Source organism: Lineus longissimus, chromosome 10 (assembly GCF_910592395.1).
Source record: "Lineus longissimus chromosome 10, tnLinLong1.2, whole genome shotgun sequence".
Classification (NCBI taxonomy): Eukaryota; Metazoa; Nemertea; class Pilidiophora; order Heteronemertea; family Lineidae; genus Lineus; species Lineus longissimus.
The window spans coordinates 17,547,304-17,567,137 of NC_088317.1; the positions used below are offsets into that span (position 1 = coordinate 17,547,304).

At 41.9% G+C, this 19,834-nt stretch overlaps 1 protein-coding gene across 2 annotated transcripts; it reads right to left on the minus strand.

Annotated features, from left to right (window-relative positions):
• Positions 1-2,390: 2,390 nt before the first annotated feature.
• Positions 2,391-19,626, minus strand: LOC135494269 (U2 snRNP-associated SURP motif-containing protein-like). Of its 2 annotated transcripts, XM_064782175.1 has the most exons (25): positions 19,537-19,626; positions 19,191-19,289; positions 18,759-18,876; positions 18,118-18,207; positions 17,786-17,875; positions 16,722-16,787; positions 16,317-16,456; positions 15,951-16,024; positions 15,559-15,698; positions 15,051-15,130; positions 14,620-14,785; positions 14,142-14,374; positions 11,211-11,254; positions 8,914-9,018; positions 8,404-8,470; positions 7,931-8,085; positions 7,340-7,582; positions 7,144-7,231; positions 6,887-6,985; positions 6,524-6,734; positions 6,119-6,326; positions 5,653-5,794; positions 5,157-5,471; positions 4,345-4,529; positions 2,391-4,032 (listed from the first exon to the last, which is right to left on the minus strand). In XM_064782175.1, exons 1-25 carry the CDS (start codon positions 19,612-19,614, stop codon positions 3,921-3,923), a joined length of 3,348 nt encoding a protein of 1,115 aa, XP_064638245.1. In that variant the 5' UTR covers positions 19,615-19,626; the 3' UTR covers positions 2,391-3,920. The 2 variants fall into 2 exon arrangements, with proteins under 2 accessions (XP_064638245.1, XP_064638246.1); XM_064782176.1 differs by lacking the exon at positions 17,786-17,875.
• Positions 19,627-19,834: the final 208 nt, after the last annotated feature.

Sequence of the window (19,834 nt, forward strand, 5' to 3'; positions counted from 1 at the left end):
TGTTAATCTTAGTGTTAATCTATGGCTATTAATCCTGCTATAAAACTAATACTTTGTTATCTCTTAACACTTACATGACACTAAAATGAAAACTTTTACTTATGATAAAACCTGAATTGAAATCTGGTGAAGTGTTAGTTTTAACACCCAGATTATGTCTTATTCTGGGGTTTAAATGTTTGACAGACGCCAAAACCATCCCCTAGTGTACTATAAGTGTAAAACCTGGTGTGATGCTAAAACCTACTTTGAAACAGGATTAAAACTAATACCAAGTATTACACTAACACCAAGCATGTTTTCAATCTTGGTCTAATCCGTGGTTTTAGTGTCAGATCTGGTGTTAAAACCTCATCTTAAAACTGACTTTGAAATCACCCAATGCACAGGGCCAAAGCACATGGTCTACATGCATGCACAATGCATGCAACACTGTATTCCGCTTTCTCACCAATGATTTTTTGATGCACGTTTTTCTTGAGAAAAAACGCTCAAAGAACTGATAAAATCCAGTTTACCAGAAGTAAAAATACACATACAACACAAATATTTGGTTCAAATGACCTGGACGGGTTGCTAGAACTTCCAATTTAAATTTTTTTGAGAAGTTCTGAGCGCCCACTTACCAAAAGTGTCGGCGCCATGTCACTTTTTTTGTGCACCAGGAAAAATCACGAAATATTGCATCAATAGTGAAAGCAACGAATCAAAATCAATGTATCGATGAGCTATGGCATCTCAGCTATCAATTGATACCGCTAAAAGATGCCTTTACTCACTTAAAGAAACGTAAAATCGAGGTTTTTAGCGGAGAAGTTTTGATGCTCCCGCCTCCCGCTCAGTGTATCTTCCACGTTGCAGACGATTTCATGACTACTGCGCATGATTTTTGGAGTAGACACAGGTGCGTGAAGAAACCGGGCTCATGGAGATCGACCCGGGGCAATAGATCAGCCTAATACACAGAACATAAAATCCAATATTTTATGTTCAAGTATCATATATTCTGCAGTTTCTTTATCTGTTTATTTGAAGACGCCCAGGCTGATCGAGCGCTAAGATTGATTTGGCGATTCTAATACCGTCAGGCGCCTGTGATAACTCGGAACCCCGTGGAATAAAAATCCGCGAGAACTTGAAACCCCGTGGAATGAAAATCTCGCGCGATGACGTAATCGCTGTAACCTTTGTCAGGTTGTGCCTTTGTCCTTGTCTTCAGTCGCTTCCCTGATCTGGAAACGATGTTTCTGTGATCTATGAGACCAGTGAAAAAACTTGCAAAGCTACAGAACTACTAAGGACGGGAAACAATGCCAAAGACTGAATCAGCTCTGTGGCATCTTCCATCATGTAACGGATTGCTAATTGAAGGGGACGCACACTCATTAGCCATATGCATGGACTTGGCACTAGACGGGATAGAGCGGAGTTCACAGTAAATTGGCCGATGCGGGAGCCTGCATTAAGTGAGAACGGAGCATTTTGCTCTGTCTATCTAAGAGTTTCGCACAAAAGGAGCTGATAATTTCGAGGAATGCTTACCAAATATAAATAGTTCTGATGGTTTTGCAGAAATTTGCTTCATATCTCTTAAAAATAGAGGTTTTTTGTGAAAAACTTAGTGGACATCTTTCCATGCCTTCGGCCCGGACGCCACGTGGAATGCCGATCACGGGTCTCGCGAAAAGCGAGTTCGAACTCTTTGTCAATGGCACATCATGAAATCGACATGGTCAGAGTCGTAACGCCAGCATAAATTTTAGTTCTTTCATTGTGATAAATACATGTCGCGGGTCTAAATTATTGAAACATGGCCGCATTGAAGGAATATTTATGTCATCGAGACTACAACCAGGGTTCTATATCATATCATTCTGAAGATAAAACGAATTTGAATTGATGAGATAGAGCTTCCAACTGATGGCGAGCTTGTGGGTAATGATATTTCAGAGCTTCCGCCAAGACAGGTTGTGCCATTGTGGGATGGTGTCTCTGAATGGGTCATCCTGGTGATTTGGCAAGCCGTTTGTTAGGTTTGGGGACCCTATATAGGACCTTCATTATCAAAGGACCGTTTGTCATTGGGCCATCATGTCCTGGTGGGACCCTAGGACCTTTACTCTCAAGGGACAGACGTGCAACCTTGGGCCATCATGCATGTTCTGGTGGGACCCTAGGACCATCAAGGGACAGTGTGACCTCGGGGCATCATTTACTGGTGGCATCCTAAAGGACCTTCATTCTCAAGGGACAGTTAGACTGAGGGTCATCATCCTTCTCTACAGCAATTTAGATCTGCAAAGTTTACAGAGGTCCATCTGAAAGTTTCCACCTCTTTCAGGGGGATCGTAACTGATGCAAATACCCGCAAAAAACCAACAAGAGTACGCTTCATGATAAATCAAATGTTTATTTTGTAAAAAAGAACATGATTTTTCTGATCTCTTTTCCTACAAAAGGAAAAGAACCACTCTCAATACCTGTCCCTCCGCGACATCCATCTTGTACCCACTTAATGTGTTGTCTTGTTTCAGATGGCATCTCAGTGGGCCTATTTTCCTCCATTAACATAATTCCACCAGCAGATTTTATCTCCTGGGGGAAAAACATCTTAACCCTCACTGATACACAAGCAAGCATACGCACAAGACCTCCCTCCCCATCGTCACATAAACACCACCGAACTACAGAAATGGAAATTGACCCCCGTCGCACTTCGGTTAGAAGATAACCCGAAATCAGAGGATCAAATTTTGGTCATTCCAATCGACAAAAATCAAGTTGGCAAATTCCTATATGATCTGCACACATGTGGGTGTTCCCCACACTTGACCTCCCTTGGGGAACGATGTCCCATTATTTCATCATTAATCAAAGTAAACTATCAAGGCTCATTACATATAAATCTATTGAAGGTTGTCAGTTATGACACGTGAAACACTTGAAGACAAGCACTGTGTAAGGAAAGCAAGGATATGTGGAAACTTCTCCAACTTGAATACTGCCTATTATACAATTTTAAAGCATTCATAACCTGACCACACAGAGCGACTTGGTCTCTCCAACTAACAGTTTTGACAATTTTTTACAATCCCTGAAAAAGGTTTTTCTGTCAATTGTGGCTCTCATTCTCACTTAAAGAGTATGCATTTCATTTCAAATAGAGTCATCACAAGAAACAATTTACTCCATTTTATTTTTGTGCCAAATGCCAACTTCTCCTGGAGAGTCTCACATCAAGTTTTGGCAAGATCATAAGTACATTTCATACACATTAACAATTCACACCCAAGGTTGATCAGACTTACAAATTAGGGATCACCTCAAACTACATTCAAGTTGACAAATACTTGATAAGGAATAAATACCTTTACTTCATATAAATACCTTTACTTAATAAAGGATTAATACCTTAACTTAAAACAAGGGATTAATATCTGATTTTCAAATGTTGAGAACTACTCAAAGAATTGATAAAACTATAAGTCAGAACACAGGCAGACCGCCTCATGTTTTAATTTAGACTCCATTTTCATTTGATAGACAAGTGTTAACAGAAATAATTTCATCACATGCAATTTAGTCTCTTGATGTTGCTAAACCCTTAAACAGAAGTCAGAAGCCAAAATGCCACTGTTGTTCAGGCAGCAAGTGGTCAAGGGAGAACCTAGACAGTTTCTTACAGGGTTAACGCCTTTTGAGATAATCCCTCACGGTAATGTGCCCATGATCAGTTATGATTGACAGCGTCTACTTTGAACAGAAGAACTGCGATGAATGACAGTAAAGTTCTTGGTCATCCACACATAACTGTAGGAGAACATCCAGAGAAGGATCCCAAGGTTTTAGCGCAGCACAGTTCTTGGTAGGGAACAAGTCTATTTACATGAAACGATCAACATTAACAATGCTAGCTAATTCTAGTGTTTCTTCTTGTGCTTGTGTTTGTGGCGTGGAATCGGCGATCGTGACCTTGACCTCCTGTATATTGGCGACCTTGGTGACCTCTGTCGCAAGACTGGGGAGACCGACCTGGAAGGCAGGGAGAGAAAATATGAAGCTAACTTTTAACAGAACTAAATGAATGGTTACGATTTCTGGCCAGACGATTTCTGGAATTGGTGGTTTGGAAAATTCTTATTTATTTTTCTCGAAATGGCAGCAGCTAGCTTAGACCAAGCCAAGGGCCAGATTTGTCACTGGATCCACCTGTTTGGTCCTATTTCATGCTACTGGTTAGTCAGCAAAATCATATAGTGCAGGGCGCAGAGACCAGGCCAAATGCCTGAGAGATTATATGTGGTATTCTACTGTCCTATTCAAAGTTCGATACACAAAACTTACCGAATCGGGAGTGATTTTCTACCTGGCACAGGCGACCTTGACCGTGAGCGTTTCCGTTTCCTTTCCGATGCCGAGAAGTCTATATTGAATCCTACATAAGCTGACGGTGGCGACTTGGAGCGATGCTTCCTGTGCCGGGGTGGGCTGGGAGAGCTCGGTGGAGTCAGGTGCTGCCTTTTACGACCCTGGTGGACAGAAATGGCAAACATCAGAAACAGAACACATAGTCATATAGATCCGAGACCACTGCATAATCTTTTTTTCTTTTTCAACGTTTGCTCTGATCTTCAAGTCTCAAGATCCCAAGATTTTTCTTGTTTTTTGGAGACCTTAACGCCTTCAGCGCCGAACCACGTAGCCCAAATCCCCCCTCTTTGAGTTGGTTATCGGAGTCTCATGGACTTCATGAAAGAACTACGCCATCGCCATCTTAAGGGCAAGGTAGGAACAAGAAAAGGTCTTTTCAGTTCCTACCATGCCCTGAAGATGGCGATGGCGTAGTTCAGAACCTTAAATGACGTCATGGAACTACGCCATCGCCATCTTCAGGGCAAGGTAGGAACTGAAAACACCGTTTGGTCTTTTCAGTTCCTTCCTTGCCCTGAAGATGGCGATGGCGTAGTTCTTTCATGAAGTCCATGAGACTCCGATAACCAGCTCAAAGGGGAGGGGGATTTGGGCCACGTAGATCTACGTGGTTCGGCGCTGAAGGTGTTAATTGAAAAAAATCATGGCCTTCTCGAACAATCTGATGAAAAAAACAGCCATTTAAAGACTACCAAGAATGAGGAAGTCTGACACACGATTCTTACCTTCCCAGACGAGTAAGTCAAAACAGGTGGCTCCTCCTCTTCACTAGATGTCACTTTCTCCAAACCACGATCGTAATAATCGGCGCGCTCCCTCTCCCGTTCCTTGGCGCGCGCCCGCTCCCATTCCTTCACGCGTTTCTCTCGCCGCTTCTGCTGTTCCTTCTCTTCTCGTTCTCGTTCCTTCTCCTCTTCCTTCTCACGATCTTTGTTGAGTAGTTTCTGACGATATCGTTCGACCTGTTGGGACATGCTCATGCCAGATTTCCGCAGTTTTTTCCCTGCTTCTAATTCATCTTGGTATTTCATCACTTTCACCTGGAAGAAGAACCCATGACCAACCTTAAAACAATTGCCTGACAGACGTTCTCTCGTGACGTTGACACCGTCTCCATCCACATCAACCCTGCAGCAAGTCTTTGGAAACTCGTACCATGGTTCAAAAGTGCATGACAGTGTCATCTAATATTTGTGACTACTTATGGCTCAGACTACTCACCTCGATTTCCCTGAGCCTGGCCCGTCGTTCCTCTGTCATCGCCAGTCTCCTCTCCTCTGGGTCCGGGGAGCTGCTCCGCCTGAATGGTGTTCGGTCCTCATCGTCTTCTGCAGACCTACCATCACCTTCTTCTTCATAGGGCCTGAAAGAGAAGATCAAAGTCAGTGCGTCGTTGATTTATAACACCTGAATCTCTAAGACAGATAAGCCAACATCCCCCTAGAGTTGCCCCACTTGCCCAGAATCAAGCCAAGCATTCCAACTTTCCAAGAGGTCTGCCTGGGGAAGGCCTGGGAAGATGTGAACATCCCGATTGAAGCAGCGCAGTCACAAGGCGCACTCAGTAGTAAATTTACAAAAATAACAATTCTAAATCTGGTAACAAGGACAATATGCTCCTTGTCAAGCTGTCCTGCCAAAATATTAGAATCAAACATTTATGACATCATATCCAATCTGCTCATACCTGCCATCCAAGTCCTCCTCACTCTTATACCCCTTCTTCTCATCATCGTCCGACCCCTCCTGGTCAAGCAGGTCCCACTTTGACGTCGTCATTGCTTGAGACTCAAGCGCCGATTCGTCAATAGTCTCCCATTTCGATGGCGCAGGTATAAATGCAGCTTTCTTTACTTTGTGAGACTTTTTGCCTTTCGGCGAATCTTTTCCCTGCACTGAAAAGTGAAATCAAAAATTGATAATTATGCTGATGAACAAGAAATGAACAGGGAAAGGTCTAAAAGAATGTGGCACCCCATCGAGGTACTCCCCTCAACATCCAACTGATCAAGAGGTTTTTCAGATGGAAATCATCACAGCCTGACCATGATATGCCCCTCAGTAGCCCCACAAAACACCCAAAGTAACTTACGTGGCATCCCATCGAGATCCTCAGATAAAGGCATCCCGTCAAGATCAGACTCCTCCAGTGGTTTCCCATCGAAGTCCTCGCTGCCCGACTGTGATATACCCCTCGGTAGCCCCGGGAGAGGTAACCCATCCAAGTCCTCTTCCACAGGAGGTCGTTCGTACACTTCTTCTATCGGAGCACCATCAAGGTCAGGCTCTTTTTCTTCTCTTTCCTGAAGAGAAATAGAAAGATCGAGGTAAGAAAAGTTGAAAGAAGATGTATTCTTTCGGTCTCTCACAAAGATTGAAGCCAGCAGCCCACATCCATGCAATGATCTTTGTAAAATACAAATTGAAAATGACTTAAGTTTGCCAAATACCTTACCTTGACTAAACCGAGGAAGATATTCTGTAAGTTGATGAGGTATTCATTTGGATAAATGGCCCAATCCTCCCACGCTCGGAAACAATTCATCACTTTTTGCTGGAAATAACGATAAAATACTTAAATAGCAGAGGCAACTTGTTCAGTTCATCAATTTAGAGTAAATTGTTTTTTTGAAAAATCTTCCTTTGATGTGACCTTGTCCAATTTTCATTGACCACAACACAATTATTCAAAGCAGTTGTGTCTCCACTTACCTTAAACTGTTCCGCTTTTAACCGAGCGTCTATCTTTTCATAAGCTGCATGGATATCTTTATAGATTACCCCAAGTTTCGATTCAAAGCTGAAAAACATCAACACCGTTTGATAGGGAACTCAAATAAAGAGAAAATTATCAATTTGGGGATAGAACTTGGAAAGCTTTGTGAAATGTAGCGAAAATTCAACTCACTATTTTCTAAAATAGGATGCATTTGAAACCTTGGCACTGCTATTGAAGAGAATATCAGATATAAGAAAGAGACGTGCTATCTTCTTGGGGATCGGCGTCTCCAGAATGGAAAGCGACTCGGAGATACAGTCGACGATTTCTTCAGCTGATTCTGCGTGGTCCATGCACCAGACCATGGCATCGCCAACCTTGGGTTTCTCTGGTGTCAGGTCACGCAGCAGATCTTCAAATCGTTCTCGTTGACTGAAAAGAAGACGGAATATTTGTTTACTAATTGAAGTTCAAGAGAATAATTTTGCCCGATTCGGAAGTCTACACTTGTCATCTCGGCGATCACTAAATATAAGCACAACAGAACGGTAAATGAAAATTGAAACTATGAACTAGCAAGACCTGCTAGAGTTATTTCTGCGACCACTTTGGTAATTTCATTAGCATACACAATAGATCCTCACGGTCAGACATAGACAATGGTTCGAGAGGCATGGAGGGAATGTTTAATGGCCTTATGTCCCACTCGGGATGAAGAGCCTAAGTAAGTAAGGAGTGACAAGACCTGAGCTCATCAACTGAACATCAGCTCCCTCTTACCTGTCAGTCAGTTGTCCCTTCTTGGGTTGGTCGTCTTTATTGAGCAACTCCTCAGGCATGCCGGAGGTGTAGGGGTTAAGTGGTGGGGGCTGCCAGTATGAGCCATTCTTAAACATGCGGAACTTCTCTGTCCGCCATTTGTAAGGAGAATCACCCTGAAAAAGAAGTTGGAACGTCAAGACTCCGGTGCTTACATCAGAGTGATTTATGTCTTTAGAAACATGACAACAATGCCAATTTTCTTTAGGAACTAGGAGCACCACTCCTTCAGGAGGAACTTGTTTATTGGCTGTTCCATCCTCCCAGTTTGTCACTCGGGACTTAAAGGAGAGAAGTTAACCAAGAGCTGATTCACTCATGGTATTTCTATTTAAGGATGTGTGGTGAACAGGTAATCATTGCGAGCGAAAAACTGCAGGATCATAACAGCACTGATTGCATCTTAAAAACCTTTCCACTTCAATCTTACTTACTTGTAGTATAGTGAATAACTTCCATCTGTAGTAGACATGAGCTGGACTCATATTCTCAAACAGGAACCTATCAACAGAAATAGAACACAGCAATCAATTCTGATCATGCATAACATTAATGGAAGCCTGTTTGGTGACATTCACCTCCAAGTGATACCACACTCTCCTCCCCTCAGCTTCCAAGAGCTGATTCATAAAAGTCATAGTTTTGGGTTTACAGTCAGATATCAGGTAATCATCCAACTTCACACTCCAAAACAGGTAAATTTTGACAACACTTCCATTTCTCTTTGATGATACATGGTACAGCAGACGAGATCTGTGTCGGCCATCTTGTTTTCTACGGCCCAAGTCCCTGCACAGATAACAGTCAAACAGAACGAGCACAATGGCTGGGGTCCCTTATTAAGTTTTTGCCTCATATCAAAATATGCCGCTCAAATTTGAAGAACAACTGCTAGGGTAGCTGGCAGCTACTCAGCTAATTGGGAATATTACAGAGTTTCTTACCTGAATGTTGGATTACTGATTTCCCGATTCATAATCATGGCCTCAAACATTGGTCCTTCTCGTACGACAAACTCGATCATTCGATGGATCACACACAATAAATTCCTGGAAGGCAAAAGTTAGCCACGTCGTGCAGGATCCCAAGACTGCACATAAGTAAGATATACAGGAGCGAGGAATTTTAAATCTTTGGAAAAGTTTGTAGTTTTTAAGATCGATTTTTAAAGCACTCAACGCGTAAGCAAGCACAGGTAAAGCAGTTGAGGAGATTCTTGTGCAGTAAGACTTTGAAAATAGAGATTTCTTTTTTCTTGTTTATTTCTTTGACACATCATGCAAGACATAAGTTTGTGGGATTCCTGGAGACAGAAGTTTTGGTTCTTATTCAGAAAAGTTCTTCACTAGGTAAGGATGAATAGTTCAAGAATGTAATTGTCGAAAAATGGTAATAAAGCAGATGAGAAATTCGTTCCTGATAGAGAGTGCAATCAGTCTTACTAATGGGTGATTGCCACTGCAAAGCATGGATCTGGAGACAAAGGTATAGCAGGCTGTCCACAAGGTCTTGTGGTGACAAAACGTCAAAAACTATTCACTTATTGCCCGACATTAGGAAAATCTACCAAAGAATAGGTTTTGCAGTTGAAATTTGTCAGGTAGAAGGCAATTGATTCTTGTCAAACCAAGGTTTGCTTTCCGTCACTGAGAGTAGTGACCAGCAACTCGTTTCGTGGCTTGGTTTTGTTATTCAAATATATATCTACATAAAAATTTATGCAAGAATTCGGCCGACTTTCTTGTCACAACAAACAACACAATTTTTGCTTTAAAGTACTTCAAATGAGCCTCTAGAGAGAAGCCAAGATGCAAAGCCACATTGTTATAAAGACAGTGATGTCGTGAAAGGCATTTTCATAAAATTTGAACAAAAACACTTGTAGTGACATACGCCAGATGGAATTTGTTCCAAAACCAAAAATAACATCAGAAATAATCTCAATTCTACAAGAACATCATTTACTCTCAGGAAAAAACCTTACGTTTAAACCAGGATTGCTTGTCAATATATTCCTAATAGTCCCTCTCCGATGTGCGTCGCTCATGGTGGAGCTCCAATATGGCCGACTTATGGGGTCAGTGTTGGATCTTTCTGACATCATGTCAGCTGTAAACATCAAAATTAACAGAGGCTGACCACATAAGTAGGCAAAGGTCAGCCCCTCTAATACGAGACACGCACATCGGAAAGAAAATTATTGTTTTTTTCGTTCAATATTGCGGACTACGTGTCTTATTCTCTCCACTTACCTGATCTTGTGATGGTGGACAGGAGAGAATAAGATGGATGTGTTTGTGACCAAAAACACTGGTGATGACCAGACACAGGGACCAGACACAGTGCCGGGAGAAGAAAAAGTGAGAAAAAAAATTTCATTTCAAAATGTTGTCCTTGGAATTTCCCTAACTTGGTTTCCTCTGAAATTTTTTATTTTTTGTCCGATTTTGAAAAATCAAAGTTGAATAGATCTTTCGATTTCGCTGTTACATTCATCACTTTTCAGAAGGGGAAAAAATGGAAATTCTCCAAAAATATTTCAGATTTGATGTCCCTATGAACTTGTCATCATCAGTACATATTGGTTCAACAGAATCAAAGAGACAGAGACCAAAAAATTATCACCTCGAACCCATTCCTTTTTGAATTTTTTAGTAGTAACACCATGATACAGGATTCAATACCAAGAAATGTCACAATATCAGTGCTAGCTATCACACCGTATTGAGACAACTCTTTATTCAAGCTTCGAGTTAAAGGAGAAATCACTGGAGAAATCAAGGCTTGCCTGGATGCCTTGAGTGCTGAAGGGCTAACTGTCAGAGTCACACACCATTTCCGCCAGCTAGAAAGCCATTTACAAGGCTGAGAAAGAACAAGTAGGGCAGCTGTGACCACTGCGAATGAGTAATTATGGCAGACCACAAGATCACGCATCAAACTTAGGGTCTACATGTGACTGCCTAAGAACAACTGGTATTACCCCCCCCCCCCCCAAAAAACAACAGTCCCTGTCTCCTTGATTCAAAATTCTGAAATCAACCAATCGCAGTACGAGGTCGGTGTGACGTCATCTATCCTCGGTCATCTTCCTCTGCCGCCACGACACCAGTCTTCCATCATCTGATTGGTAGGATCCAATGCCGTAAGTGTCTAATAGCCAATCAAATTCAGGCTCTCAAAATATTTGATTTTTATTCAATTTCTTTTTCTCTCGAGAATTTTGTTAGAAAATAAATACCTTTCAGTTGGGATAACGACTTTCACTACGGCATTGGCTAAGTTCTGCAGATGTCATCAAAAAATGACAAGAGTTTTGTTATTATTGTGTTCGTAAACAAGTTGGCAGCAAAAATAAACAGGGCACATAAACTTTAAATAATGTGTGATACTTTCTAAAACTTTTAAAATCTTACTTTTTCAGATTTTTATCAGTTTAATTTTTGTGGAAGTGCGCCTTCAGAATTCCACAGATGGTTCAAATCAGGTGTTTGTGTAGCTGATCTTTTTGGGGCCATTTCGTATTCTAGAAATTCATTGGAGGCTCTATCCATGCGGTTTAACATGGCCCCCAACAGATCAGTTGACACACCCAAGATGGATCACAGAGAGAATTCTAAATTAACCCACATCAAAATTAATGAAAAACTCCAGTAATTAAGACTTTTGTAATGATTGTGAAGGTGGATTTGTGATTTACATGCAAAACAGGGGCAAAATCAGTCTCAGCAAGAACAATTTTGAATCTGCCACGTCTCGGAGAACAATTCAGCTATTAAATCCATATTTCAAAACTCCAATTCTTCACGTAGCGGTCTGATGAACTGATTTGAGAAATCGTTTCATTATTACCTAATACCTCATAGTTAAATCTAGAGATAGTGAGAAGAATACAGTGAACCAACTTGACTGAAAAATTTCAAATCACAATCGCCAGCATACAATTCCACTTCTTTCTCCGTCAAAGGCCGGGGCAGAAATTGTCCAATGAGAGATTTTTTCTTCACATTGTAGTCTGATTTTTATTTTCAAGAGTCGAAGTCAATTGCGAAACCTGTGCAAATATGGTTTCTTACAAAACAAGTGCTCAGGTACCCAAGATTTCTGAATATGGCTGAAATTGTTTCAGTCAAATCGGTTCCAAACATATGACAGAGAACGATGACCACATCTCCTTTAAAACCGATGAAACTTTTAATAAGTAAATTTGATTTATTTTCAATGTCAAGTTCAGACATATGCTATAATGGCTTGGCAACGGCCACTCAGACAAATTAGAAATAAATAAATGCATGTTCAATTGTGCAAATTGTTTGAAGCATGCCATATAATTGTACCAGCTGACCTGACAAATACTTGTGTTACATCAGATTAAACAAATGTGGTCAACATTTAGCTTGCTGGGAACTAGTGCAATGAAATCATGCATGTGTATTAACTACATTTGTACAACTATAAAACTTAGGCCACCACAAAACTCTCAATGTCACAAAGCACTTGTCACATTTTGAACATTGAGACTTTTTTTCAGATTCTTGTGGGACTGAGTTGTGCACTTAATAGTAACAAGCTGGTAGTAAAATACAGTTAACCCTCCCCTAGCAGACACCTCTGGTGGCAAGACACGCTCTTTATGAGGGACAGTGAATTTGGTCCCAACTGGTTAATTCCTATAACACTTGACCCGGTGCGTGTAATCACCACCCCAAGGACAGCACCAGCCAGCCCTAGGGGTGACCTTTAGAGAGCTTCATCGGCACCTATAGCCACCTTCAAATAGTCCACCCCAACAGATGATTTCTTTTATCAAGGACATGAGTATTTCAAGATCCGTTTTAAGAACACAGATTCGGAGCGCCAATGGAAAGAAAAGTCATGACCGTTCTACTAACATTAGTATTGTGCATGCCGGCTCCCTCATTATCCCTTTTTTACCGAGACTGACAAACTTTGACACTTCCAGCTTGTTACCGTGCTAACACTAATAGTTACAACTACAAAATCTGTAATCCTTTTCACTACAAATACTTACCTCAAGGAGTGAAAAATCAAACACAACAACACTTGGGATTCTAACCATCATGTAAGTTTGGAAAATGGTTGACTTCAAACTATGACAACTGCCAAGAGCCAATCTAAAGGCATGAGGGTCCATTTGTACAGATCATTTATGTATAAATTTCGAAGTTTTATTCAGGAAATTTGAAATTAGTTTATTCACCAACCATGGGATTTGTGATCACACCAACTGGCAAGCTAGCCATTCCATGATTGGGTTGAGCTAGCTCTTTAGCGGAGGCATGATGTTTATGCACCTCCTGAAGGAGACGTCTAACCAACCAGTCCATTGTGGACATGTGGTGGCGACCCTCAGCCCTGTCACCATAGCTGACCAATGCTCAGAGCGGTGGATGGATGACTGATAAACATAACATTTCAGTTTGCCATAATGACAATGTCATCGAGACAGTTTTAAACCTGAATTGTTCCCTATCAATGGAATGAAATAAAATCTTTGAAAAGGATTACAGATTGGACAGATTCAGAAGACAAACACCACAAATCCGTGTCTAGAGGTTCAGGGAAGCATTTGATCAGCGAACATCACGCTGACAATTATTATATCAGACATGGAACAAACTTTGATTTGTCACCAAAGCATTGATTCATCTAGAGGGAAACGCTTTCAAAAGAGTTTTACACAATTCTAGACGACTTCTTGTAACACTGATTAGACAATTCGAAGTGTTAACCAGGACTGTGGACTATATACATGACGTCGAGATCTGCCATGTTGCCGCAGAAACGTGACAACGGCACTAATTTTGATCTGGGTTCTTCACTCTCTGATGACATTGAACCCGCCCCACCTCGCACCGAGTTCTATTTTTTCTGACATCAGACCACCACTGCATCTCTTACATCTACAAGTCCTCAAAATGCTACAATCTCACGAGAAAATGTGAACCGCCACAGGAACTATTCAGGCTGTGAGCCGAACTTGCGACAACGAAATCAAATAGCTGACTACTTGCAACCAATATCTACATGAGGAAAGGAGATGCCGTTCCTTGATAATTTAGACTGCCTTCCTGACTGCTCCAGACACGCTTTCTAAAACAGTTAAAACTTCATAGAAATCATACAAGAATACTATAGCGACAATGTATACCTTATCAGGGTCGTCCTTAGTTCCGTTCTTAGCACCAGGGGGCGGTACACTCCCATACGATTTGTCGGACTTGGAATCACGATACTTCTTTGGCTGTGCGTTGAAGGGTAGGCCCGATGGTGGCGGTGGTAGGGTGAGCTCCATTAGGGAGGGGGGAATGTAGATCGGGTGAGGGGGAATAGGCACCGCTTTGCCCCAGCCAAGTTTCATTTCATAGCCCATGATTTCTTTGCCTGCAATCAAGTTTCAGATAGATTAGAAGAAGTCGAGAAATAAATCACATCCTGTTTAGGATCCTATGATCTTTCTTTTACAAAACTTTTCCGTCCATTTTTATTCAAATAAGACCAACAACAGATTGAATCAAACTGTCAAATCTATAGATATTCTTTCTCAATTCTTGCCAAAATTTGCGTCTGTTGAGCCCATACACACCTTATGTAACATCATATATAGACTACAGATACTTGTGACCTACCCTTAAGAGCATTCAAAGCCCTTTCACCATCCTTCCGGTTCATAAATGCAACAAAACCACAATTCCTGCCACGTGCTCGCTCCTCGTCTGTTCGGGGCCACATGATCTTGACGCTGGCCAGTGGACCATTGCGGCCGAAGAGCTCACAGAGCTGCTGCTCCGTCATCTGAAAATGAACAAACGAACAAATATTGATGTCTTGATTAATCAGAATATTGCTCACTAGATATCAGCTCGATCTATTTGCCAATATCAAACCCTCACAGCTGCTTTTCAGCGGATCCTGTGTATCGGTACAGTCATTGTCTGTTGACATTATGGAAAGGCAATGACTGCACATGATTTAAGACAACAGTCCCAAGGTCAGAGGATACAGCTCTTGGATTCCCAACAAGGGCTTTGAGAAGCTATTTATAAACTTGGTTCCCTACCTTTGGGTTGAGGTTTCCTAAGTAAAGATTTGTCGTCGTTGTGTCGTCCTCCCAGCTACCAAATGTCTTGAATGTGTCCACTGAAAAAATACGTACTCATCGATTATGCAGTGAAGAAAACTTTGAAAGAAATAACAGCTACAGTAGAACCTCTCTATTAAGGACACCCTTGGGACTGACTAGTGCTGTCCTTAATAGAGAGGTGTCCTGATTAGAGAGGTCAAATTGAATGAAAACAACCAATTTGGGACCAAAACTAGTGTCCTTAATAGAGAGGTTGTCCCTAATAGAGAGGTTGTCACTAATAGAGAGGTTTCCGCTAAGGGAGGTTCTACTGTATGTAAAAACACAGCCGTCATGCGCTTCAGGCCTGCTCCCAAATGAAGAATAGAATGGAATACTGGCCAAAGGTGGAACAATGTAGGACAGTTGACTTACTCACCAAAAACTGAATGACTCAGACTGTCTGATGTGTAGCTAAAAAGATACGAAAACAGAAGTTACTTACATGGTCCACCTCTGATACCGCTAAAAGGTGGCGGGGTTGTTTCGACAGGTTCAAACCGGCTGACCCGCTGAGGTTCCTTGGGTTCTTCTGGCATGATTCCCTTTTTGACCTTGTGGCGTTCCTCTCTCTGTTGCTGCATACTGAAATGAGATCGAAGCATATTTGTGACAAGGCACATTTATGTGAAAAGTGGAAATTTAGATTTTTGTTGTCGACACAAGCTCTGGGAGGAGAACAGGAAAGTAAGGATTATCTGTCGTAATCAGTGGAACAGCATGTAATAAGCCCTTGTGCTATGGCAGCCATTCTCTGGCCAGTGCCAGCAAGTACAGAGCCGTGGATGCTGAACAGTGCTAACTTTGATCTTAGAGGGGAAATGATTTTCAACTTACATTTTTAACTCTTCTTTGAATAATTCCAAGTTGCTTTTCTTCTTCTCTTTTTCTTTCTTTTTACTAGGCGCAGGCTGAGAGGGGAAAGACTTGTTATAAAGCAAAACCAAAGTTCTGTATATCTAGTGTTTATGTCTGAGCAAGCAAAAGATCCCACCAAGTGAGAAACGTGAGTAGCTTGCGTGGACTCAAACTCTGGCCCAAGAAGGAGTCAGCAGGCCAATGGCCCAATTGGCACCAAACCGTAGAGGCACATAAAACTGCTCATCCCGCCTTGGAAAAACACTCCCTTGAGACAAGGAGAGTACCTCCAAATGCAGACCAAACACTGTAGAAGAAGAAGAAGATGATATCAAATCAACTTACAGGTTTTTGTCTCTCAAAATCGTCCTTCTCTTTTTCTCGTTTCACTGACGAGAATGTGGCAGCGAGCTCAGCTAATTTTGATGTGGGTTTGTAAAGTTTAGAATCGGGCTTCTCCATGGGTTTTTCGATACTGCCATACGCTGGAAGAAACGGGTCGAGAAATCATGAATTGGAACTGCAAACAGAAATACAACCACCTTTTCAAAACATGATAAAAAATACATAAAAGTACATGTAATTTTCACAGTGTCACATTCTGTGGTACACAAACTAAAGTTCAGATTAAGATTTGGATTCACTTAGAGAGGTGGTTGGCCTTGACTCGGAGATGTGGTTCGCATAGACTCGGAGAGAGGTGGGACACACCCATGGAGGGCTTCTTACAAAACACTCCGTTCTACTTACCAGATATAGGCTCATCATCTTCATCATGAAACTTGGACCGCTTTCTGTAACCACCCACAGGAGAGTCTGTAAGAAGAAATTTGTTTTCTTTTAAACGCTTAAGAATGAACCAAGGAAGTGCTCCCAGTCAATATGGACGACTTGTAGCATCGCAAGACTGTATGTACAGCAATTGTGTGACCATGGACTGCAAAGTGGCGCTATTTCTGTGCACAGCTGATTAACGCCTTAATCTTACACTGCATCTGGAATACGACGTTATAAAGCACAGTGCTTTACCCTTTCTGTGCAGCTGGCGAACATAATCCACCAAACCCGAGTTCACTCATCCTAGCTTTGGCCAGTCATGTTTGCCCACTGAGCAATGAATCTTGATTCGACATCCAAACATATGCTTTAAAAAAACCACCTTTATGGATAAGCAGCTGATGTACTTTGCCAGGTCATCAAAGTAAACTCAGAGGGCAGCTGATCTGTGTTGCACTTGCAGGAGATGCAGAATGGTTAAGCAGAGAAAACTAGCCAGGAATAAAAGCAATCCTAAAACTGACGGTTATGGCGCCACTTTCAAGTTTTTCAAAGCACCAACGGGTTCCTTCATGCTTCAAGACTTTGCAGATTCTACACATTCAGGACTGCACCGTCACCAGAACATGCCCAAGCAAAACAACGACTGAAGTTAGCACGCCTCACGCTCAGCCAAGACAACGAAGGTGATGCCCTGGTCCCCCCTATAAATTTTGGGAAGAACTCGGCTTTTCCTCTGTTACACTTTGATGAACCAATTTAGTGATAATTTACCAGGCTATGATTGACAGCTTTAGCGGTCGATGATATCATGCACGCACTCGCAGCCGTCCCGGTACATCACGAGATGCTGACCGGAGTGCACAACAAACTGAACTGGAAAAGCCCGACCCCCGTAGCAAAAGTGGTCAAAGTATTCATCACGAGACCCCACAACCACACCAAGTTTAGTAAGTCCGCCAAAAAGAAGTGAAAGGAAATAGGATAAGCAACCAATCAGCAAGCTTCCACCTCTACTGAAACTTAGTCCTATTTACCACGTTTCGGCGGAGGAGGCGAATCTTCAAAGATTTTTTCGGATTGCCGGTCAGGGGCTCGTGATTTTCGAGTCTCCGACGAACGAGTGGCTGAATTTGAAATGATAGAGTTAACATACCAATAATACAACAACCTTATTTAAAGCAAGTTGAAAACTATTCACATCGCACTTTTCAAATTGAGTTAATTCTCTCCATAGCCACGGCTGTCGATAGATGACCCTTTCAGGAGCCCTACACAGGCAAAAAAGGGTCTTCAGTAATCAGTAGAGAAGCTTCAACAGCCGCAGATCGGACCATTTCATTCACGCTTTAATTCATTCATTATTTACCATGTCGTGGTGGCGTGTCATCATCCCGGAATTTTGAGTGGCGCTCTCCGGGTTTGTAATCCTGCCGATAATCCTGCTTCCCACCACGTGCTGGAACAGAATACCTCAATAATGGACAACAGGAGGCAGGCATGACCCAGTCCACATGACTTGGAAGGATTGACCAAAGAAGGTCCAAGTCGAAGGGTTAAACTTGAGCAGACGTGCGATCACAGTTAAATAAGTCAACGTAAAATTCAGTTCCCTCATCAGGAAGGGATCTTTTTTATCTTTTTGATTTTGTTCTCGAGTCAGTGGACACAGTCTTGGTGACGATAGCTTCTCTTAAAAAACACATCCATTTTAAGGACACAAAGACAAAACTGACACATCGTCATTCCTGACTTAGTAAACAGGGCCAAGATGCTCAATCAGCTTACCAGACAAACACCAGCATTGCTCAACGAAGAGTCATCTGTTTCTGGAAGTTTCATTTACAACGGACAATAGAATAGCAACACTGGGACCCATAAAATCAAAATTTCTGCTTGAGGAACTGAGCCCTGCTAGATAACACTGACGTCACAGCCACTTTAAACAATTTGCAGATTTCGGGACCACCCTTTATAACGATGAAGCCAGGTTATTTCCAAGATTCTCACCTGGTTTGTCTGGGTTCACCACGCCACCTTTCACCCAAGTCTTGTTATGATGTTTTCCAGCATCTTCAAAAGATGCCACAAACTCTTTGTACACTTCGTCGACTTCTTCTTCCTGTTGCTGGAAAAATGGATGGATGACAAGATGGAGAACAGGTGTGAATGATCTAGTACATAAGGTCAAGTTGTACAATTGTAGTCAAACAGTGTTGAAAAGAGCTAGTAGGGTAGAACATGTACACAAGTGACAATGCACAGATGCTACTATAATTGTACCATCTTTGTCCTCGCCTTACTTCTGATCTATTTGACAGTTTAAGACATAATTTCAACGAGGGGCAAGGTCACGCACATATCTGGCAGTGCCTTAGGAAAATATATTAACTGTTACTTTATCCAAATTCCGTCTTCCTCCGACCCGTTCGTGGAATTTACCTTCTTTTTCATTTCTTCTTGTTCCCTCTTCGACAAGAGCTTCTTGGCGACATTCATTGTTCCAATGTTGAAGGCTTTCAACTTGTTCTCCGATATATTCTGAAAGAAACAGAAATTGACGGTTGTCGATAGCGCCCACTGAAAAAACTGTGCAGAAATACACTACATGAATGTACACTGTACATTTTGTACACAAATCTGTAGTCCATCGCAAACACGAGCAAATCGAAGTCGAATTTTCACCACCATTTGCCACCAACAACGGCAGCTCATGCATCAAACTATGCCAAAAATAGAATCTACAGAATCTATATTTCATTCCGAATTGAGAAATACGGGCATATACCTTCATGGAGCCAGGTGCTAGGCCATCACTTTTCAATCCCCACGGCAATTTTCCGCCGTCTTTTTTTCCCGACGCCATCTTGGCGCTGTACTCCACCGCCACCCCTCGACAGAAGGTAAAACTAAATTGTCGGCCAGGTATCCTGTTGGTTCGCTCCCTGATCTTTTCGCCCCCAGTCGTTTCGCTCCAAATCGAAGTCGTTTTGGAGATGACTGTAACATGTGGTCTTCAAAAAGCGGCTTTTTCAAATGAGGGAGATTGAACATGAAAGGTGCAATTCTTGATATTTGGATGTATT

Bases quoted from the DNA above. Each gene is read 5' to 3' on its own strand.
- LOC135494269 (XM_064782175.1), bottom strand. From the start codon at position 19,614: ATGGCGTCGGGAAAAAAAGACGGCGGAAAATTGCCGTGGGGATTGAAA. The intron at 11,255-14,141 runs GTATACATTGTC...TGACATCTGCAG, and splicing joins CTAAGGACGACCCTGATAAG to AACTTAGCCAATGCCGTAGT. The intron at 8,086-8,403 runs GTAAGTAAGATT...CTTCTTTTTCAG, and splicing joins AGTTATTCACTATACTACAA to GGTGATTCTCCTTACAAATG.